Raw genomic sequence first — 24,278 nt, 5'->3', positions numbered from 1 at the left:
TCCTATCATACGAGCATCTTGTACTTCATAGCACCCAACTGAATTATGAATACTCATCCGTACAATTATTTGCTTATGTTGTCTTCCTTACAAATTTATAAGCTCCGTGAACAGAGCTAGTTCACCACCCGTCCCTGTGCCTCACACCATGCCGGGCATATAGTGGGTGCTCAATAAATGTTTGTGACTGAGAGAATGCATGGGCGGATGGACCTATTTTAAATGTGGGCACACCATGAGGAAGGCCGTTCACATGGTGCAGGGCATGTTGCAGAGAGTGAGCAAAGGAGGGAAGGCGCCTGCCCAGCTAGCCAGATCAGCCAAGAAAAGTACTCCCTGGCAACCAGGAAAATGACAGCTACCGCACCCAGACCTCCCTCCCATCCTGCCCCCTTAATATAAAACACAAACAACACACGGGTTCTGTGTTCTCACCCCAGGCTATGTGACTTTGGACAGGTCCTGTCTCTTTTGAAGCCTCAGCTTTAGCATCTGTCAATCAAGAAGCTCGGATCTTTTAGCTCTAAAATTTATTAAGAATCATGCGTTCTGAGCAAAGATGCTTCATTCTGAATAGTATCCAATAATGGTCAGAGTGTTTGGTTTTTTTTTTTTCCCCCTAATCTTGTCCAGATCATGTCAGCAAAGGAAATCAAACTGAGAAGATTGACCAATTCTTGCTTCTCTCCAGAGCCTCTGTTTGTCGCCATCTTTTCCCAGGGACTGGGGGGCAGGTGTGTGCGGGGAGGAGCTGTGAAAGGCTGAGGGGCCACAGCCCTCACACGTCAGAGTCTGGGTAATCAGCACAGAAGTCCAGGGGACACTCACTTGCTGCTGCCTGTCACCTGCTTTAGGGCAATGTTCAACCCAATGTCCTGGCCAAATATTTAAGACTCAAAATACACTTGTGTGTTTCAGATGAGTGTCCCCAAATCCTTTCCTTTTTTTCCTTTCATCTTCTTTTTTGGAATTACAGTTTCAGACAGTCACTCTGAACTTACATGGCGATATTCACAGCTCTGCGCATTCTGCCTGGGACTTACCGGGGGCATTCCACAACAGGAGTGCAAATGTCCCCGTCACTCCACGATTCCGTCCTCACATTTTCTCTTTGTTTGTACATGTCTAGAAGGTCTTCTCCTTGTTTTCTGCCTTTGGAGAAATAGCCTTAGTTATCAGAAATAAATTAAGAAATGATTTAGGAGAACTCAGAGAGAAAAAGATTCTAAGAAAAAAGAAGTGAACGTCTTGACTTTTTGCCACATTGTTCAGTTAGGGAAAATAGGCTTTTAAACCTGGCTTTTACCGAAGAGATTAAGAATACTTTTACTCAGATGTTTTGATGTTATGGTAATAGCCTTCTCAGTAATAATGCCTTTTAACCTTGTGCCCTGTTTTGTTTGGGGTTTCGTTTGTCAGGGCAGAGGGTATGTTTTTCTCTGGGGGGAGGGGAGTACCAAGGAGCCCTAGTTGCAGATTATTGAAAAAGCAAGCTCCAAAGAACCAGAAGAAAGTGAGGGCGTTTGCGGGTTCAATGGTGTGAGGCTTAGGAAAAGTTGATAAGAAGGATTAGAATTGAAGGATAAAAAAGACCCTTGAAAAGCCAATCCATTATGGGGTCCATTACTTTATATATATTCTCCAAAAACCACATGAATAAAGGGGAAAGAAAGGAAGGAAGGAAAAAAACTGGCTTCAGTTCAGGACGTCAATTATGTCTTTTTTAATCCCCTTTTCACAATTTATTTGACATTTTGAACAGTGGCCAAAAAAGCTATTATAACTATAAAACATATTCATTGGTATAAATCTCATTAAGCTGAGTGATTTAATTAAGGTATTGACATGCTTAATTGATACATGTAAGCTAAGACCATTTTCATATCTCATTTCCATATGCTTTCTGCTTTAAGAGGAGCAAGAAGCTGGATCTTAAAAAAAAAAAAAAAAATTGGCTCCTTAAAAATGCTATAGATTCGTCTGTGCCTGACATCCCAGGGGACCACTTCCTGCCACTCTCCTTGACTCCGAGCCAGCTACTCCTCTAAGTGGCACTGCTCAGAGGGAAGGTGATGTATACCCAGCTTGAGTGCCTGTCAGGCCTTCTTATGATCAATAGGAGAATATTTATATTAATAAAGCACCAAGTTAATTAAATAAAATGGTCCTCTGGGTAAACTTAAGATACTAGAGGATGGGCAAGAATCGATATATTCTGCCATTTGAACATTAAGTATGTGCCTTGAAATTTTATGGTGCTTTTAAAAACTCGCTTTGTAATGTAAAAAGTTTGAAACCTCCGCAAGTTTTCTGTGCTGAAACCTCCTGTCTGGCTTCGGAGCCGAGGGAGACAGGAAGGGCTGGAACCCCTAGAGATGGGAGTGTAGGAGAAGCCCCCGCAGACCTTCCCCCGGTCTGGGGAGCTCCCCTCCTGCGGGAGTCTTGTCTTGGGCTGACAGGGCTGGGCTGGGGACAGAGGCCTGACCTCGGTGCAGGGTCCAGACAGCAAGGATGAATGGCACCTCCTAGTCCACAGAGCAGCCTTTCAAGTCAGATGTGAGCGAGACCCCGGACCCCCCTCCCATTCTCCGTGCCCTTATCCTGGGAAAGCCTAACAGCTCGGGTCCTTGGCGAGAAGCCTCCGCCAGCCCAGCAAGCCCCTGCTGGCTTCCACGTGACCCTCTCCTGCTTCCCTCCCCTCGTGTCCCCTCAGCCCGGCTCCTTCTGTGTGGCTCCTTCGTGCAGGTGTGAACCAGTCTCTGGCCTGCTTCTCTCTCTCTCATTTCTACGCCTCTCTTCCTCGGTGTGTCTCTGCCTTTCGCAGTCTCTTCCGTGGAATGCCTGTCTCTGTGTAAGTGTTTCTCTGTGACTTTCTCTTTTGTTTTCTCTAGTTTCACCCTGTCTCACTGAGTCTGCTTCTTTCTCCCTCTTAGTCTTTGTCTGTCTGCCTGTCTTTCCTTCTCTCACTCTTTCTCCATCTCTCCCTCTCTCTGTCCCTCTGTCTCTTTCTCCCCTCACATCTATCTCCCTCCCTCTCTGCTTGGGTTCTCCTGTACATCAGCAACTGACTTTAAAGAACTCTGTTCACAGACGTCGCCCCTGCGCACGAGCGCCCGGAGGCTGCCCTTCTGCTTCCAGCCCCTCGCTCCAGGAGCAGCCTCCTCCATTGGGCGCGGGGCTAGAAAAGAGGACAGAGGCCCACTGCTTCTTGCCTTGAGCAGGGTGGGTCCATATGCAGAGGGGAAGTTCCTTTCCTAAGAGGTGACATCAAACTTGCTGTCCCCCTTTGTCCTCTCCCACGGACTGTGCCTTCTCATGTTCTTAGATTTGACCCATAGTACCTAACAACATGGGTACATTGTAGTCACCCTATTAATGATGACCCTTCATCGAAATGTAAGCCCCAGGACAGTTCTTACAGATGAGGAAACTAAGGCTCAGACGGGGCATCTGCTCGTACAAAGCCGCACAGCTAGCAAGAGGCAAAGTTGGCGCTCACACGGAGGTCTCCCAGGCTTTCAATACTTGCCTCACGGCCTCCTAAAGTCTTGCCCACAGGCAGGACTTCTGGGGTCAGGTATGCAAGGAAAAGAGTCTAGTTACCAGGAAAAGTGTAGCTCAGGCCATAGTGTAACAGTCTCAGGGCTGCAAGGGGAGTGTTTGAGAAGACGTTTCCCCTGATCCCTTCTCTGCCCCCACCTCCTCCTGTGGAGGGTCCTTCCTCTTTGCCTGGGACCAGGGTTTGTTGTATTGGGCTTAAGGGTAGCCTTGCATCCGTCACTGATTAGTCTTTGTGGATCGCTGTGTCCTGGCGCTCACATCCCTTGTCTAGTGCCTTTCGTGCTAAATGGCCAGAAGCAGGACTGGGATTAAATATTATTGTTAACTTCAAACTTGGTATAAATCTATCGAACTGTATGCATTTTTACATAAATAAGCAAGAGAACAGCAACTCCTTTCTCTTTCTCCTTTGGTCAACACACCAGGACATCCATAGGTGTGAGCTATTAGCAATAACTAATTGCTTTAAGTGGACAATAAATGGTGCAGGGGTCATGATGAGAAGTGCCGTCTATAGTATTAGCATAGCTTAATGGCTTAAGCTGCTATAAACTTCAACACTCGCTTGGAGAAGCGGCCTTGCAACTCAGGGTGCCGAGCTCTTGCTGAATTGCTTTCCTGCTTCGGTAGAAGATAATTTTGAGCCTTTCTAAAGCCGTATTGATTTTATCGGCAGATGGCCCCAGGATAGCATCTCACCTTCACCACTGAGGTTTCACTTATCTAATGGGGTTCTGAAAAGTTACAGGAAGGAACAGGCACACACAAGCCACATCCCCTTGAGCTGCAGCTCTGCCTTCAAACGCCGACCTCTGGGCAGCTGCAGCCCAAGGCGTAACCCTCCCCGCCCGCCCTCGCACGCTGCCACTTCTCCAGTAAAACAGAGCGGACCGCAGAAGAGTCAGCCCAGTGCTGTAGCCTCCGGCGCAGGAGAGAGGAGAAGCTCAGTCCACGGGACCCGTCTTAGGCTCAGGAGCACACGGGGCATCCAGAGGAGCATTCAGAGTCCTCTCTTCGTGATTGAGTTGAGCATTTAAGGTGACGGGGGTAGGAATTAGGGGCGGCTTCACCTGCTCCCACGCCACAGCCCCTTAGCCCACTGGGCTGCCTCTCTGCCTCCCACCACCTCCTCTCTCACCCCCATGATGACTTCTGCTAATCCTCAGGCTCTGTGAGGGTTTCCAGATCGTCAAGACTGGTTGGCAGGGAGGGGACTGATCACAGAGCAGAGCATCACAGAGATCATCAAAACTCTCTTGGAGCTAAATGCTTAGAGCATCTCCTCTGTACCTGGACTTCCGTTACCCGGATGATTCCAGTCTCAGCGAGTGCCAGGATTCAGAAACGGGGCGAGGGGGAGCTACACCTGGAGAAGAAACGTTGTCAGGCACACGGCCCTTTTCTGGATCAAATTCGTTTTTCAAAGCTGCTGGCCCGTTCAGGCCAGGTCTCGGTTCTGTTCTGAGCTCCGCTGAGCCGACCTTCCCAGCGTAGCCGCTCGATCCCACGCTTCAGTTCCCTAATCTTTCCCAGGTGGACACCTTATCTGAGACTCCTTAGAATGAAACCCTATTCTAGTGGCATTAGTTCTCAAGCATGACATGCCACCAGGGAGACGGAGATAGAAGGGCGGAGGCATAGGGCAAGAGCTCTTCCTAATCTAAAGGGACAAAATGGACTTGGGAAAAAAATCCCCATAGATCGACATTTATTCTTGATCATCCATGAACCAGGCAATGGCATGAAATCATTTTCGATTTTCTTTTTTCTTTTTTTCTTTTTTTTTTTATCCATTCAAGATATATTTTTTAAGCTATGTGTCAGGCCTCAGCAAAAATCTCCGACCACCTGAAACTAATAATTTAGTGAGGGTGCCAATGGAAAAGACCATGTCACCTTATATGAGCTTGACCTTCAGGTCGCATGCAGGTTAGCAAACAAGGATTCTCTCCAGATCCAAACTCATTTCGACCTGTGCCCAGGTCCCTAATTTGCCTTTAGCTTTTTGGAAAAGTCAGATTCGACAGCATCTGGGGACAGTTACTGAGTTACAGGGCCATTGCTGGACGATCTGCCATTTTGCTTGAGCTTTTTCAGAAAAGGTAAGAGGGACGTGGGAGAGATTGAGTCCATCGCAGACTCACTCCTCCTTCCCGATGCCAACAGAAATGGGCCCAAGAGGTAACGAAAAATGCAAACTTGGAATCCACCAGAAAAATATGTTAGAAAGCACTCCCTACCCCTTTAATTTTTGCTAATTATTGCACAAGCAGATCTTCACCTATAGGACATTATACCTCAGAATTGAGAATATCAGGCCACCATCTGAGAGGCAAATGAGTAACTGCCCAGGGCAGTAGTTAATCACAAAACAGGCCAAACACACAACTTCATTTCATAACCATTCCGTAAGCACTTCCCCCCCCCTCCCCCCCGCCCGAACCCACACCACCCCCCTCGCTCACAAGGCTTCATCTCCTAATTGCAAAAGCTTTTTGGCATGGGAATGCCTTTGCGAAGAAGACAGGACTCGATTGGGGCCATCTCTCTAAAGAAGACACAGGAACAAGGACGCTTCTCCAATTAATCAGCAAATGCTTGGCTCCAGCTTTTGGCCAGAGGATCGATTTACATAAAGCTACTTCTCAAGATGAATTTGCCTCCCTCCACTCCCCCTGCGTCCCCCTTGTCCAGCCAGCATTAGACATGCTACTGGATTTCAGACTGACAGTGTCAGCTACGACAATCAAATTAGGGATGAAAGCCTCAGAGGGCTGCCAAGGGAGAAGAACGGAGGGGAAGGAGGGGGTAGGGACGGTGCGTCAGCCTCGGCGGAGGCTGGATCGCACAGAAATGGGCTCCCTTCCCCAAACTCCACTGGGCAGTCACATAGCTTCAAACAAAGAAAACATGAGTCTCCATCCTTTGGAACAAGGTGGACCTCCCCACCCTCGCAATTAAGATTAATAAATTAAGTCAAAACATCTCGCTGGGCCTAAAAATTGGCAGGAGATTATCTCAAGTACAAAATTAGATCCTTACTATCAGATGATTTTCAGCCTCAGATTTCCACACATGATGTAAGGACACTAAAATCATAGCTGTACCCCTAAAGGGTACATGGTGACGCATGCACAGTCTCGAGTCAGATGCTTGTAGCTGAATCCTGCTGGTGGTTCTTGGATCACTTAAGTGGAGAAGTTCGGACCAGAACAGAAGGCACATGTGGGCTGATAGATAGCGAGAGCTCCCCAATCCAGTCTAATGAAACTGCCTTGTCGCTACATTGTGATGATCCCAGGGATCAGTGAGCTGTTGAGAAGCTCAGCCTCAGTACCCTTTGCCAGAGATGATCCGTCAATTTTCATGCTGTTTCATGAACACAAAGAGCCTTAGCTGGAGTTGCATGTGATAGTTAGATGAAGAAGGCTTCTGTTGGAATGGAAGTGTTGGTTAACCTGCCAGCCCTGGAAGGATGTTGGTTCAGAGAGATTAGATTAAATCGTATGGCTGGGAGGAGGTTCTCTGCTCCTAGGAAGGATGGCCGAGTGACTAGAGCAGTTCAGGCCGTGGCTGGCTTCTCTTCATCTAGAGGTTTCTATCTTGACCGGCTCCCATTCACATGCCCTAATGCAGGGGTCCCCAACACCCGGGCCGTGGACCAGTATGGGTCTGTGGCCTGTTAGGAAGCCAGGCTGGCATCACCACCTCAGCTCCACCTCGGATCACCAGGCATTAGATTCCCATAGGAGCACCGGTCCTTGGTGCCAGAAAGGTTGGGGACCACTGCCCTAATGCATTCACAAACTGCCCAAGGAATCCCACATTGGACTCCTTTAGATTGATTCCAGCATCTAAAAGTCTTTCTCTCTCGGCAGTGAGTGGGCTCATAGCTACCGCATCCAGCTCCTGGTCTTATCCTAGAACCACACTGTCCAGCATAATAGGCACCAGCCATGTGTGGTTATTCAGCTCTTGAAATGTGGCCCGTCTGAACTGAGGTATATGGAAAATGCACACCAGAATTTAAAGACTTGGTATGAAAAAACTAAAGTATCTCAATAATTTTGCGTTTTGATTACATGTTGAAATAATATTTTGGATACATTGGGTTACGTAAAATACTTATTAAAATTCGTTTTAACTGTTTTAATGCGGCTAATGAAAAAGTTTAAATCGTATCGGTGTCTTGTGTTCCATGGGACAGTGCTGTCCTGGAATTCGTAGATCTCCCCTGTAGGGTATTGACCTCTGCACCCTTCAGCCCTGGCTTGAAGTTCAGCCAGCACAGACAGTTATTTGGTTATAGTTTGAGGGCAATTAATTTAGGTGGACCCCGCATTTGCCCAGCTCACCCCCTCATTGCTTTTATTGTCCTCATTCAGCCAGCTTTACTCATTCACTTTAGCCTGGCTAATCCTAACGCATTTGGGTCGTGATCTCTAGAACATCTTCTCATAACGAGATGCCCACAGGTGCCTACATTGGGGACTAATCGTAGAGCAAACCGGTAACCCTAATTCCACCTGCAGCCCTTGGTAGCGGCTCACAGCCCTCAGCCCCTAAGGGGTCCTTAGCGCTTGAACGCTGGGCCTTGTCCGCACTCACAGTGCTAGATCTGCCTCTCAGGCTGGCCGCTCAGTCCTGCTCAGTACCTGCCCTCCGGTGATTTCTCCCCTGGAGTGTCGTCCTTCTGGAGAACTGTATGAAGTCACTTGTCTGTGAGGCCCCATTAGGAGGGGTTCCTGGTCCCGGTCAGCCAGAGTCTGCTCCACAGACTCTGTGGAGAGTTCGGGGGCAACGTGCGTGGTTTTCTCCTGCCGCATCTCTGGGGTCCCAAGTCCGGGTGTAACCACGTACAGGCTCTTACCCCTTCGAGGTGAGCCTCCAGACCGGGCCCCCGAGCAGCTTCCTAAAAGATAGATTAGACTTTGTCGTTCTCCACCCCTCAGCCATCTCCTGTGACTCTATCCCCCAAGCATTCCGCCCAATGCCAGCAGGCTCTCCCCTGAGACACAGGAGGCCTTTGCATCACGGGCCCAAGATTTTCCTTAAAATCCAACGAGACGTTCAGTGCAGTAGGATGCTATATTTGTTAACTTCATGCTAGGAAAATGAGGATAGTGACTGGCATCTATATAGTGCATTAGAGTATAGAAAGCACTCGCTTGTCCATTATCTGCAGTGCTTGTCCCCATTTCACGAACTACAAGTGGAGGCTCAGAGAATCGAATTGACACGTGGATGTTCTTAAGGACACATGGTCCATTACATGTAGCACAGCTGGGACATGAACTTGGCACCTAGTCTCATGCACTAATCATTCTACTTATGATCTCACACTTGTTCGGGATTTAGACTCCAGAGACCGTCTCTGGAGTTTCTGATTCACTAGTCTAGGGTGGGTCCCAGGAATCTGCATTTAAATTTATCGTTACGGAAAATTTCACACGTATATAAAAGGCAAGCACAGATTACAAATGAACTCCCTTTGAACCCATCACTCAGCTGAAGTGTCAACTCAGTGAATCTTGTTTCATCTATGCCTCTAACCACTTCCCCCTCTTCTATATTATTCATTTTATCCTTAATTATTTCAGTAGGTATCTCTCAAAGATAAAGACATAAATGAAAGAAACCATAACCCACAATACCATTATCACATCTAAATTTTAAGAAATTTTAAAAAGGGGAGCAATCTATATTTCTCAAAAACACCATCAGTAAATTCTGACCAGGTAATCCCTGCTCCCCACGGTGAGAACAGCCACCCTGTGCCATGCCAACTCTTAATAATGCCTTTAGACTGTCCCAATTTTTATCAAACTATCCACTTTGAAAGAGCCGAAGGGATGAAACAAGCCTGCATCCCTGTAAGGCCCAGTGACTGAGATTGGCATCTTTCTTTTTTTCCCTCCTGAAAGCTAAAAAGGATTTGGCAAAACTTCGCCTCAAGCAAAACTTGTGTGTTGGGTTCTTTGATGGTTAGGAACAGTCTGTGGTGTGAGTTTAGATAAAGGCTTTCTTCTTGTCGAAAAGGAACAAAAAAAAAAAAAAAAACAGTGAACTGCAGCTCCACCTTTTTCAGGTGTCTAGGTGTTTATTTAACTTTCGAATATTCCAAGGAATCTGTTTATTTGTATCTGGGATCGATGAGAATGCAAGCTCCAGGACAGAAACTTGGTTTCGCTGTTCATTTCTGGATCGCTACATGTAACATGGCGTAGCACATATCTGGAGCTCCTACTATGTGAGTGAAATAATACTGAGCTGACGTTCAGTCCACCGATATTAAGACTAAGACTTTTCTAATGAGCTTGTCAGAGAAGGCAAAATAGAAGGAGCCGTTATTGACATCTTTCATTCAGTAACTTGTAACATCAAGGGAGCAAGCAATGGAAACTCCCGCTGCCGTGAAATGTTTAGAAACCCAACTGGAGCAGTGGGGATCATTGTCTTTCTTATCCTCCATTGATACCTTGATTCTCTGGGCCCCAGAGATAGGTGGTGGTTCTTTAAGGAAACGATTCAGTTACTCTGTGTAATCTCCCTGGGACAAAGGACGCCATTGCCCAGACACCCAGCTGGAGGTCCCGGGGCTTCTTAGCCAGGATGTATGCTTAGGGATCATCTGGTTTTGACAGTGACCCAACTGCAAACATATAATCTTGCTTATTAAGATAAATTGCCTGAAAAGAGAAAAGAGATTTACCTTTTAAGATAAATCCTCCCTGAAGTCCACATTGTAAAATCTGCAGGGAACAATTTTTCCTGCATGTCTATCCCTCCTGCTGTATAAATAAGCAAACCAATATCTTTTTCTTTGGTTTGTAGAGTGACGTGTCACTCTATATATTAGGAGTTGGGGTGAGGAGGAGCAGTTCAGCTTTGTTTAGGATGGAAGAACAGAGAATACAAAAGCTATAGATTTGTGGATTATCCATCAGAAATTCAAAAAACCCCTAAATGAGTTTTGATTGACACCTACCACACCAATGGGCAGATTTCCTTCTTCTAGGCAGTGACTGGGAAAATAGTTTTAATGTAATAAAGAGACTCAGAATGGTAATGCAATGCCCTGATCCCAAATCCAATCACGGTTCAAAATATAATTGCTTTGAGATCATCCCCTCTTTTAATTTGGAACCTCAAGAATTGACGATTTTTTTTTTTTTATCTCACTGAAAAGGCGCCTGATCGGTCTCAGTGCAGGGGGTGCAGGGGGTGCAGGGATGTAGACAAAAGAAGGTCCCAGACTGGGTCGTTCCAGTTTTCTTTGGTCAATTAGTTTCCCCCGAGTCTTGATCTTTGGTCCTGGATATGTCATCTTTAAGGGGTGATTTTTTTTCTTTTTTTAATCTTCTGAGATCTCCCTGATTCAGAACTGAAGTCTTAGGAGTGCTTTGGGTCGAATCCCATGGGGCCCCTTTACTGACACTGGCTCCCATCTCCTGTTTCTTTGGACTCTGCTGGGAACCTCCTCAGCAATCTGCCCTTAGGGTCCTGGAGTCACCCCGTCCAACATTGCGGGGTACAGGCAGGGCCAGGGAGTCTGCATTTCTCTTGGGTGGTCTCTAACCAAGGACTGTCCCCTGCAAGGCCGCAAAGGCCCAGACCTCCTGGTTAGAAACAGGAGCCCGGGGATGTTGGCTGAGGCCAGGACCAAACCTGATTGTCCTTCTGCATCTCGCTTCCTCCACCCCTTCCTGGTCTCTCCCAGGAGCGCTCTGTGAATCTATCTCGTGACTAAGCATCTGCTTCTGAGGAAGCCCAACCTAGGACAGGCCATGTTCTCCTAGATCAACCTCTCCTGTTTTGTCCGAAAGAATCTTGAATCAAATATAGGTACTCCTGCCTACGTGATAGATAAGGGATACTTTAATCCCTCCTCAGATTTTATGGGAAGAATATTAGCAACATTTATGTGTTTTATTCTTTTAAGAGTTATAGGCATGTGTCCTGAGGATGATGCTAAAGGAGGTTTTCAGCAATGTAAATCCAGGGCTAAATGGGGGGAAAGTCCAAGGAAGAAATGCAGCCATTCATTGAATGTCCGCAGGGTTCCAGACGCCATGCAAAGCACACACATATATCAACTCATTTCACCCTCACGATTAACCTTTGAGGTCAGTAAAATTAATAGTCCTACTGTAAAGATGGGGAAACCGAGGCATAGAGCAGCTCAGTCATTTACATGATCATACAGCTAATAAGTGGCTCCACCCAGTTCAGAAACAAGAATTCCCCAAAGTTGGGGTAGACTCCAAGCCCCATTTTGTACCTTTGGAATAATTCAAGATTGCTATCTAGGAGCAAACCACTCCCTGTGCCCCCAAACTGCCACTGAATACAGACAAGACTTCCTGGTAGCATGAATGTGACCGAGATAAGTGCTTTGTCCCCAGTGGAGCAAAGAGGAGACTGTTTCCCTGTTTCTTGCCTGGAGATCTTGCCTGGAAATGTGGGGTGGGCGGGGGCGAAGGTGAGGACTGTCACTCACTGCTGCTCTGAGAACAAAGGACGCCTGACATTGTAGGGGGAGCCCCAGGAAGCATTTCAAAAGCTCCACTGGAACTAGACAACCTCTCAATCCATTTATCAAAGTGTCTGCAATTCCGTTTCAAGGTAGATGAAGCAATAATAAATTTGCGAAGAAAGTTAATCTGTGTCCAAAGCATTTTAGTAAATTAAAAGGGGGAGGGGAAGGGGGATGCGTTGGTTCTTGCCAACTTCTATTTGACTTACTGTCTCCTTAATAAGTCCTCTTTGGTCTTGTGTTTTTGGATGGCATAATGAGTCGGTTAATCATTTTCCGGAAGCAGGAAAATGCACTTTAGCTAATGCAGTTCCCCTTTCTTTCAGAGTCCTAATTATTTAAAAAGGCGCCCAATTCGTAACCCCGCTTTCCAACTAAGAAAGCCTTTCCCACCAGCTCTCCTCCTCCCTTTCCCCAGAAGACCCCAGCACACCTCCCACCCGACTCCAACCTCATACCGTTTCCTCTAACGTTTTAGAAAGCGAGTCTCCTTTTTCTAGTCACTTCCCAGCATTTTCCCTCAGGAAGGGCGAGACGTTCAAGCCCCAACAAGCAATTGGCTGGAACTAGGCTCTTGGGCACTGTGGATAGATTTTGTTATTTTTATTTAAGTGTCAGCCGAAAATGGTGGCTCTTGTCTCTCTCAAGGATAGTACTTAACAATAGCTCCATGCTCCTGCATCACGCTGAGATAAACACACTATTAGGAACCTTCACAAAGGCCCCGAGATAATTGCGAAGGGACAGTTACCGAAAATGAAGCACCAGCCCTGAACCCTCCTCCACGCCCCATCAGTAACACCATTAAAGCTGTCAGTTTGTCAGCCTACTAGAGGTATTTATGAAATCAATATACAATCCCGCAGATGCATGGCAGCGGTATTGTTAGCCAGAGAAGAGAGACTCAATGGAAAATAAAATTAATAAAATTTATAAGCAGATCGTCGTGGAGAACAGATAAATTCCCTACGATCTACCGTTTTTGCTCAATTGCGGCAGGAGGGAAGACATGGCAGGAAGGTGGAGAGAAGGCTGTGCCTTAAACTGGGCTCCTTAAACTTGGAGCGGGAACCCAAGGGGCTGCCCCACCCAAGCACAGCATTTCGTCTGTGCGACTGCTTTGGAGGGGGACTTCCCAGCGACGCCGCCAGATTTTTCTGCTTGAATATTGCTCCCCTGTCTTCATTCCACCGTATTACAAATCAGAAGCTTCGTGCAAATGCGTTACTGGGGTATGTGCCCCTTCTTCTGGCTTCCAGGCGGGGTTAGAGCTGACAGTTCTAAACCTACACCTACCTCCTGTTTGCTCTCCCATCAGCCATTTGCCAGAAGTGTGACCCAAGCTCTTCCTCCGAGCGGCCAAAGACGGCAGCCAAGCCTGGAGGATAGCGAGTGGACAGGGGCTTGCTGTCCCGGAGACCAGCCTTCACTTGGCAGAAAAGACTGGGCCCATTGTGGCTGTGGGAGCCCTGGGTACAGCCCAGCTGCCTGGTGGAAATTGCATTAGTTGGATGACAAGACCTGGGCCCCCTTCTCCTAGAGGCTGATGGAGAGCAGAGGAATGGCCTCGGTGACACTGCCTGACCTCTGCTGTCATCGTGGGCTTTGTTCAGTGCCCCGACTCCAGGCTGGAGCCCTGCTCATTGAATCAGACCCAGCCAAAGGAGCCTGCAATGGGGCTGATATGCATCTAAATGTACTTACACCAGTTGCAGACAGAGGAAACTGGATTTGAGGTGGGGAGCACCCTGTTACTCAGCCCCCAAACCACTAGTATTCATATCTGCACCTGACCCCGGCTCTGAGCCTTGCCTTGGAGCCTAACAGTGGCCCCGGACGACCCTCAAGTGTCTCAAATTTCATCTAGCCACTCAGATTAGGGCAGTTCATCTTATCAGGTGAGGGCAGAAAAATGGATGCCTCTGACCTCATGTTAAGTGGCCCACTGGCCCCTTGCAAAATGTTAATTTGGACAGCCCAGATTTTGGTAGAGGATGGTGGTCTGACTTCTCTTTCCAAATATATTGGGAGTTATCCCTAGCTTTTGGTTAGGTGTCTGTGGAAGATCAGCATGGGCGTGTCCATTGGGTCACTCTGACTCCGGGACAACTCGGCGATTAAAGACATGTTTACCATGTGACCCAGCACGTTCTCCTTACAGGACTTTATATCAAGGGGGTAGCTGAACAAATGTCCCCAAATTGTGTGGCAGGAAAAATTCGCCCTGGTGTTTCCTTAAATAGCAAATTAATTAACTAATACTCAACAATGTGGGATCATTTAGCCATCTCTACAATTGGATGATATACAGACATTAAAAATGTTGGCATAGATGTGTACTGTTAATGACGTGAACAGATGTTCTCAATATAATAAGTGGAAAAAGAGGTTATAGCAGACTATATACTGTGAGATCATTGGTGAGATTTATATATATTACTCCTAATTGCTAACAGTGGTTGTATCTGGGTAGGTAATTTTTTTTACTGTAATATCTATGACTAGAGATATATACATCTCGTGTGTGTGTATATATGTATGATTGATATGTGTGTATGAGCGAAAACAAGTACATGTGTTTGGTCTAGCAAAAAATAAACTGGAAAACAAAATGAAAAAAAAAATACATGGGTTGCTCAGGAAAAGAAATTGAAGCTTTGGGGATTCTTGAAGAATATCCTAGCACGAGACTTGGATTTGAGCCAGCTTTGAGACTTGACACTTTGTTCCTTATCCTCTCTCCTCAAAGCAACACATTAGCACTGCTTCATGCTACGTGAGGTGTCAGTGGGACCCCCGTTTTGGATGGTTTTGTGGAAATGCAATTTGAAGTCATCATGCCTGTCACTAAGATGATCCAGGAGGCCCCCAGGGGTCTCTGGGGCTCTAGAATAAGGGGAGATGGTTATTCCCCATCAGAAAAATCAGTTGGCCAGGCTTCGTTCCAATCCAAGATGACAAAGGCAGAGAGTCCCTGAGACGTGGGAATTTGAGTGGTGTTGACCCTGAAGTGGGGGAGGGATGCCGTGGGGGAGGAGGGGCAAGAGGTCGTCTCTGGGAGGTGGCAAAACAGAGAATTGGGTGCAGTGTGTGCAACAAATAACCCAGCATCTTGGCTCGTGGCCTGGAGGTGCGAGACCACCCACAGAGCCCGCCCTGGAGGCAAGCGGCTCCCGCCTGGTAACCATTTCAGCAGAGGCCATCTCCAGAGGAGCAGTGTGAAGGCTTGTAGCAGCCTGCGGCCTGAGACTAAACAGCCCCCAAGCAGCCTCCGCAGGGTTTTGTTATCATGATGAGATGCAGATAAAGCCAGGCCTGGTGGTTAACTCCGTGTGCCTCTTCTCTTCTGGTTTAGAGATCTGAGCGAAAACCAGATCCTGGGGGTCCCGAGGAAGGCGTTCCGTGGCATCGCAGACGTGAAGAACCTGTGAGTAACGTTTCTGCGGCTTTGCTGCCGACATGGCTCTGTCCAGGGGGGTGAGGGACGAGGGATGGGACCGGGTGTCACCGTGCCATGCGCTGCCTCAGCCAGGCGCCTTCGAGACAGACCGAGGGATGTACTCGGCGTGCTCTGCACGCGTCGAACGCCGCGGCAGCTCCACGCCGCCCTGCTCCTCTCTGGTTATTCGTCCCCTGTTGTGAGCATCAGTCTCCAACTGCAGAGCCGGGCCCCGCGGCGTCTCTGTGCCCGGAGCGCAGCTCGGATTCCCCCACGCCATTTATCTCCCACGAAACTGGGATGACAGCCTCGCGCGGGGTGTTACTGCAAACGAGAACAGGTTTTAAATACTGCATGGCACGTAGTAAATGTTCACTAAGTGGGAGACTTGATGGCGATGAAGATGATGGAGATCGTGCTGGTGCCATCTCACTGATCTTAGAGTCTCGTGAGAGGGCACTGGGGCCCGCGGCCAGGATCGCGGGGAGACAGAGCTCCACCCACGGCACTAAGCGCTTGGGGCTTTTAAAAATAATTATTGATTAACAGGAAGTTTCCAAAAATGGTAAACAGGTCCATATACACTTTCACCCAGTTTTCTCTCAATGGTAGCATCTGACATAACTAAAGTACAGTCTCGAAACAAGAAAACTGGCCGTAGTCTTCAGATTGCGTGGTTTCACACGCACTCGTTTGTGTGTGCGTGCACACGCGTGTCCTCACGCACGCGCAGCTGCGTGTAACCGCATCACGTGCGCATCCCTGTGCCCATCGCAGCAGTTGCTGCGGGACCGTTCACTGCGTTTCTGAACTTCCCAGACGACCTTTGTCGTTTCCTGCTTGGCCTCCGCTGTTTGCTGTTGGTTGGTGACTCCTGGGCCCTCACCTTCACTAGGAGTGTGCCTTCCGAGTTTTCTACTCACCCCGCTGCGTCCACACGTTCAGAACATGTGTTTCGAGAGGGGCACAGAAGGTCTGGTTTGTGTGAGCAGGCATTTCTGCCGGGCGGCCTCCTCCGCAGGCTCCCATTCAACTTGAGAAGTCTTGAAGGAGGGTTTTAAAAACTTCTTTAACTGTCGCTTTTCCCCGTAAGCACTATGGGGATTGGGATGTGCCGGGAAGCTGCTGCTGATGGCTTTCAGATATATTCTGTCTGCTTCCCCAGCTGCTGAGAACTTGGTGGAAAGCTTTTGGCGTTGAACGTGCAAAGCGCACATGAGGTCAGAGGCATCTCAGGGTGAAGGGTGAAGGGAGCAGGGGGCAGGGAGGACTCTGCGAGGGGCTCCCAGACCGGGGGCTGCACACTGCTGCATCTGGAGGTGTTTGCCCAGGAGCAGGAGAGGTGCAGGGAGCAGGCAAAGCCTCAGAGAAAGTGACTCAAGATTGTGCGCTAAACCAAAACTCAGAGGTTGTTGTGTTAATTAGCATCCCAGAAGGGAAGGCAAGGCAAGCGGGGAACTCGGAGATCCTCTGAAACCCCACAGATCAGCGGTGAGAGAATCGAGGCCCAGAGAAGGACAGTGACGAACCCAAGGTCAACCAGCTTCTGGTGGTTGAGCCCTAAGTCAACATTTCACATCCGTAATGTGGTGTATCTGTCAGATCTCATGGCTCTAATTTTAAGTGGGCCACTTAACAGCAGCAACAACAAAAAATACATCTCAGTGATGTATAAAAAGAACTGTGTCATTGCCAACTTCATTTTTGATGCTCAAGAAAGTGATTAAATCTTACAAATGGTCCTCTATAGTTGCTGAGGGTTTCGGAGTTTATTATTGTTGTTTTTCCTGTAATATTTTAACCTCATAAAGGCCTGAGAAGCTAAAGGATCCAAGATTCTGCAAACACAGACTCCTGAGTCACTCAGAAACTACCGACAGGCCCCCCTTCTCCAGGCCATGCAGATGTGTATGACTCAAGGGCCTGAGTATCTTCTCTCTGGTTTATACCCAGAGTCAGCATGTGATCCGGGGGGAGAGGAGAGAGCAGTAAACTCACTGCTTAAAGGATGCATTACCCAGCAAAACTAAAGATGGATTGGTTACTCCGCACCTCTAATCAATTCAGTCAGCATACATTTGTCGGCCAAAACCTGTGAGGCCCGGAAGTATAACTCATGTTCTCAGGTAGCTTACATAAGACTGGGAACAAGTAACACGTGCATACAAGAGAGAGTTCTGTGATTTAACAGACTACATGAAAATTGGCAAATGAGTGGCTGTGCATAGTAAAAGGCTATCCGAGCTCAGGGAAGAAAAATAGCTTTAGGCGGTGTTTCCTAAGGGCTGGCATCGTGGCTTTGGAGTCTGACAGATCTATGTCTGACTTCTAGCCGTTCTGTGTACGAGTCTGCATCCTTAAATACATTCCGTGACACTTTCGAGCCCAGAGTTCCAGCACTATACAATGAGGATAAGAATTGTACTTAACCTCCTAGGGTTTTGGTGAATGTTAATAACACATATGAATAATGTACTATGTTTGGCACATGGAAGGTGTCTAGAAAGTTCTAGCTGTATTCCTTTATCGTTGTTATAACTGTAAAGACTTTAGCCGGGCCTGAATGGTGATTGGAATTCACAGACTAAACAAGGCAAATCGTGTATGCAAAGTGTGGCGGCAAAAGTGCGTAAGGTGTGTTTCAAGGGACTCGAGCAGAGTCATCTCACAGAAGCTGGGAGGAGGGAGAGCTGGAGGCGGAATAATAGGTGATGAGGTTAGAAAAAGAGGTGGAGGCCGGGCGATGGAGAGCCTCGCCTGCAAGGACTAGGGACTTTAGATAAAGACACTGAGAATGTAACGGCTTCTGGCTGGAGAAGGGTCATGATGAAAAGCATGCGTCCTGGAAAAGGAACCTTGGACAAGAGGAGGTGGGAAGAAAAAAAAAAAAAAAGAGGCTGGAGGTGGGAGGAGAGTATGCCGTCCGGCACGGGGGGTCGGGGCGTGCGCTCGGGGCAGAGCAGTCGGAAGGGACAGGGAGAGTCCGTGGGAGCAAATCGGCAGAACTCATCAAACAATGAGTTATTGGAAGCCAGAGAAAAAGGAGTGGAAAACAGTGAGTTACAAGCTCTGACAATACGCAGAATGATGGCACATTCTCATGGTCATTCATCCACGCAGCCATCAAAATAGTCTTTGAACCTATTCAATGCCAGTGCTGGGAGAACATAAGATACGTAGATCTGTGAGCTCTGCGTTCTCGGAGCTTCCATGCCACGGAGGTTGAAAGGTCAGGAGAGGGACCAGGCAAGAAGAACACGAGCTGGATGTGAAGTGACGTCAGGTCGTCCATGGACAGTGCGGATGGAGCATCATCTTCCGTGGGTATGGAAACTGGTGACTCTGAGATGTCATCCTGTTCCTGCTCGTTAAGTCACTTTGGTCTGGTGGGCAAGAGCTTCCGTGTTTTTGATAAGAGGGAGTTCAACTAAATAATCGTATAGCCTTAAGAGAGAAGGTCATGCGGGTGGCTGGAGACGTGGGCCCAGAGCTGGGGAGCGAGTTCAAGAAGGGGAAGCAAGCGGGTGGAGGCGATAATCGAAGTCGCCCACGCAGGTGTGCGTCGGAACATGTAAAATTAGAGACGCTTCGCCGAAATTAAATTTGTATAAAACCTGTTATGGAGACACTCCTCCTTTTACCACACCTCAGTTACCCGCCTATAGATTGTCCCTCTTGTGAGGTGATGAGTAGCAGATTTTAAATCTCAGGAATGTACGTCATCGGTCTGTTGGAGAATCACCTCCCAGCCCCCGGGCCCTCTCCGTCACCTTGGCGAGCCCGGGAAGGGAACGCTATCGCACCAGTACCTGCGTGACATAGGAGCAGAAGATAAACCACCGCACTATTGGGCTGTCACGTGACTACAGGGGGGGGGTCTATCCATGATACCATACGCTTCCTCAAGAGGAAGAAATCAAGAATTATCATTTTCTTTTTACAGTTTCGTAGTTTTGACATGGATTTTCTTGGCTTCTCCTGATATTCCCCTTCAAGAAGAAACAGTCTGCGATACCCCCATTTCCCAGATGATAAAATTAAGTTTCGATCCGTGTGTGTGTTTTGGTAAAAGCGAGTAGACACAGTTGGGACTAGGCCTCCCCATCTAGCCTGCCCTTAGTAACACACACACGACCGTCTTTTGGAATCTGTCCACAGGCACATTTGTCTACACAGATTCCTCCCCGCTCAGCCACGCTAGCGGCAGGAAGAATGAGGAGTAACCGAGGAGGCTGCTGGCGGGCGGAGGCCTGATCCGCAGAGGCCAGCGTGCAGCTTTTATGCTTTGTCTTGCAGAGCCGAGAGAAAGGACACAGGCAGGACGGGTTGGAACCCCATGGGAATGGGGAGCGACCAAGGCGACACCGGTGTTGAAAAGACTTGGCGCCCTGCCCTGCAGGGCCACAGAAGGAAGCCCCTAATTGCTTCCTGTGTCTCCAAAGAGAGAGAGAGTAATTAGCTGGGGACACCACTCGCTCGGTGCAGTTACTATAAGCTGGTTTTCTGGGCTGGTCCCACTCCGCTGTCGGTCTGGACGGGGGCGAGGTGCTGCAGTTAGAGAGGTGGGCAATGAGGTGGACAAATTGATCTGGAGGAGGAGATACTTAGACCGACCTGTGGATGGATCAACATTTAACACAGTAGCATGACCGCCTGCTGTATGTAAACACTATGCTAGTGCTGGACAAAGACACAGAGAAAGAGAGAGAGAGAGAGAAGGCGGGAGAGAGGGGGAAGGAAGGGAGGAAGAGAGAATAATCAGAAAGACATAGAAATAGGAAAAAAAATCATGTAAGGGGGCGGGAGGCAGAATAGATGACAAGCCGCCATCCAGCAAAGCATAATCAGAAAACGACGAAAACGACTATAGATCGTTGTTTTGTTTTTCGTTTTTTTTAAAAAAGTCCCCTTGCCCTGTCTTCCTCAGCAGTTACGTTTTCCTGTTTTTCAGTTTCTATTTGTGCGGACTCTGTAGGACATGCATTCCAGAAGGGAAAATCAATAACGCTGTCTCTGCCAGCTCGCAGAATTTGGAATTGACAGTTTCCAAACAAAGCTGGGCAGTCGGCCTTTGTGTTCTCTGGTCTCTGAGTCTTGCACCCCGAGTCGCCCCTCCCCCACGCCCCCCCACTTCCTGAGATTATTGAGGGCCGGCTCTGCCCCAGCGAGCAGGCGGTAATGTCATGCGCGGGAGGGCGCGGGAGGCGCGGGGAGCGACGTGACGCGCCCCCCGCCGTTGGTCGGCGGCCTCTCGGCCTGCTAATCCCGGCACCGCCCCAGGACAGAGTCTGTGGTCCCAGCCGGGCCCGTGGTGAGGGTCCCCTCTCGTTCATGTCATGCTTCCCACGCTCCGTTTCGTTCCTTGGACACACCAGGCTCCTTCCCGCCTCGGGGCCTTGGCACTCGCCGCTCCCTGTACGCGGGATACGCTGAGCCCTCAGACCTCCACACGGCCGGCTCCTGACCCTTCAGGTGCCGGCTCGGATGTCCCCTCCTCAGAGGGCCTTCCCCGACCCGCGTAAGGCAGCTCCCCCGGCGCCCACCTTCCTTTCTCTCCACCCCGTTCCCCAGCTGTGTTTCCAGACGAACACGCGCTCACGGGGACCCTGCCCGTCTCCATCATCGAGGACTCCCCAGCGCCCAAACAGTTCATGGCGGAGTAGAGCAGACTAAAACTGCATCGAAGAAATGGATTCGTTCATTCGTTCCTCAGGTGTTCGCAGTTGCCCTGTTACATACACGGAATCAGGCACAATTGTTAAAATGTTTAGTATTAAAATAATATTATAAAAAGATTAAGAAACCATCCTGGTACTCAGAGGACTCAGTCTGCTGAGGGGGGCAGACGGCAGACGAGCGGTGGCAGGATGTGGTCAGCACTCTCTTGAGGGTACGAAGACGTGGGAAAGCCCAGGCAGGCCCGATTCCGGCTTCATTCAGGAAGTCACACGAGTTGGGTCTTGAAGGATGAGGAGTTTGTCCAGGGAAACAGCATTCCAGGCAAAAGGAACAGCCTGTGAAAAATCAGCAACCTGTGCGAAGGCACAGAAGTGTGTGTGAAAGAGTCAACACTTGTCAGATTCATGGCCAGAGCACGGCGGGCAAAACAGGCAATTGTGCAGCCGTTCGGAGATTATGGAGGCCTGAAGCATGAAGCAGGTGGACCTCAAGAGTCCGGGTCTAACTGTAGAGACCTGCAGGAGAAAGCCAGTAGGCCTTTGGGGGCTGACCAGATGGGTGAATTGAGTGCCTGTCACCAGGGCCCATCAGGCAGAGGCAGAGGCAGAGGTGGCCTTCAGCGCAAGGAATCCCCATCCATGCCTCTCATGAAAGTGACGCTGCATCTTAGTAGAGGAATGTGGGGAGGAGGGGGCAGGGGGAAGGGGAGAGGTAAACATGCTGACTGATCCCGTTCCCAAGGTGCAGCGAGTTTACCAGCCTTTCCTCCTTTGCCTTCCCGGCCAAATGTGTGTCAGGTTCAGAAGGGCTGCCGGAGGAAGTTGGGCTGGACCCCAGTCTGCCAAGTGCTCCCCAAATAAGCTATCTAAAGAAAGGGATCACATCAGCCTGCCTCTCTCTCTCCTTTTCTCTCTCCCTCCCTCCCCTCTCCTTTCTTTCCTTGTGTTCTTCCGTTTTTCCATTCTTTCCACACATCGTCACTGAGCCCTTCCCTTGCCGGGCCTGAAGCGAGCCTTAGAAATCAACAGATGAATAAGACACCGCCCCTGTTCTTCAGAAATTTCATCGATAGAAGGAGGCAAACAGATATCCAAAGAATATAAATCACTCTTCTAGAGCACTCTTTTATATCTGACCCATGGCCCACAATGTAAGTTCAATAAATACTAGTGGATTTATTAAAGTAAGTCCCCTAACATGAGAAAACTAGCGGAAAAAACTAGTAACTTAGAGTGCATTAGTCTGAAAAAGATAGAATTATCCAAAGGCAAGTGCACGCTGGGGGTAAGTCCCATCCCAGGAGCTGTGCCTCAGCGCGGAAGTTGAGTTGTACAGGTGACAAGTGGAATCCCTTCCCAGCCAGCTGACAGTTCTATAGATTGTGTTTGAGGTCCTCCGTTGGACTTTAGATTTTTCTTATAACACCCTACCCTGTTACGACTGTCTGCTCAGTTGTCTTTCTCCTCCAGGAGCCTCCTAGTTATGCAGATGGAGAGGTCAAGTCTATTTTGTTCACTTTTATTTGCAAGAGTTAGTCCCATACCTGGGATGTAATAGTCGTTCAATAAACATTGAATAAATGAATAAGTGGATGACTTTCAGAACAAAGAGACTCCAGCGCTTAGAGAGCAGTTAAACCCCGAATAAAAGAACATGAGCAAAGAAGAAAAACAACACAGCGAGAACCAGCCCAGAGAAGCCTTTGTGTTTTTTTCAGGATTATTCTGGCTACAGCACTGAAATTTATTGTCTGGGACATTATTATTTGTGGCCAAAGTCTTTTTTAATTAATCACAGATATTTAACCCCTCTGAGCACTAAATCCACAACAAGAAGAGGGTTTAAAACATGCATGTAAAATAGAACCTCCATCTTTCCTGCTCGGTGGCAAGAAGGTGCAGAGATTCTGGGCCCCAGACCTGGGCTTAGCAGGCTTATGAGACGTTCACCATTGGACTCAGCTTTTGCCTGGAGATTTTTAACTCCAAAGAGAAATAAAAGAGGATTATGAAGAGGGGAAATGAGTATCACAGTGGCAAGTATACTTTGAGACTAGTTCGTGGTCTGATTCTTTATTTCATTAGAGTCAATTTAGTATAGTGATCAAAAGTATAAGTTTTGAAGTCGGGCTTGATTTTTTTTTTTTTTTTAATCCCAGCTTTGCTGCCTATGACCTTTGTGACTTTAGACAAGTTACTTAACCTTTCTGAGCCTCAGCCTCCTGATCTATAAAATGGGAAAAATACTAGTGAGCTGTAAAACGGGGAAATGTGCCTTCCGTGTGTGAATAATAATACTTTATGGTTTGACCAAAGCCTTCATATGTATTATCTTGTCAAATTAGCACAATAGCCTTGCAAGATCGCTAGGGAAACATCTGTTAGCCTTTGGATGTAGACGGGGACGTTGGGGCACAAAGAAATTCAGAAATTCTCCCACGGCAGCAGAGTTGGTCAGTAACAAGGCTAGGACAGAATCCTAGGGCAAGACTGGCATGTCAGCCAGCGCTGCTCTGAATGGTTAACCAGGAGAAGCTCTGAGATTTGGTAGCACGGAGTGATGTCTTACAGGAAACAGCAGTTCCAGATCAGCCGCAAATGTTGGAAGCATTTATCTGGCTTCCAGCGCCAGGCAAGACCCCAGGCAGGAGCAGGCAGACATGGTCACCATCGGGATAGCTTTCCTGAGAAAACCGTCAAGACTGAGTTCTTTTTTTATTGTTATTATTCATAGACTTTATTTTTAGAGCAGTTTTAGGTTTCTGAAAGAATTGAGCAGAAAGGACAGAGAGTTCTCGTATATACTCCCTCCCCCAGCCCCAACACAGTTTCTCCTGTGATTCTCCTCTTGCATTCGTGTGGTACATTTGTTACAGTTGATGAACTAATATGGATACATTTCCATTAAGATTCATAGTTTGCATTAGGGTTCCCCCCTGGTGTTCTACATTCTGTGGGTTTTGGCAAATGTATAATGACCTGTAACTACCCACATAGGAGCATACAGAGTAATTTCACTGCCCTAAAAATCCCTGTGCTCCACCCATTCAGCCCTCTCTCCATT

General features: G+C 48.1%; 1 protein-coding gene across 2 annotated transcripts in view; it reads left to right on the top strand.

The window, feature by feature from the left end:
* SLIT3 (slit guidance ligand 3) overlaps window positions 1–24,278 on the top strand; it is a 545,706-nt gene that overhangs the window by 354,104 nt on the left and 167,324 nt on the right. For both annotated transcript variants that reach the window (XM_015585228.1, XM_015585229.2), the window contains exon 5: window positions 15,453–15,524. In XM_015585228.1, the coding sequence (XP_015440714.1) occupies window positions 15,453–15,524 (72 nt within the window). The remainder of the gene's footprint in view (window positions 1–15,452; window positions 15,525–24,278) is intronic.

This window comes from Pteropus alecto, unplaced genomic scaffold (genome assembly GCF_000325575.1).
Source record: "Pteropus alecto unplaced genomic scaffold, ASM32557v1 scaffold40, whole genome shotgun sequence".
In the NCBI taxonomy this organism is placed as follows: Eukaryota; Metazoa; Chordata; class Mammalia; order Chiroptera; family Pteropodidae; genus Pteropus; species Pteropus alecto.
This window is presented reverse-complemented; position numbering and strand designations above follow the sequence as displayed.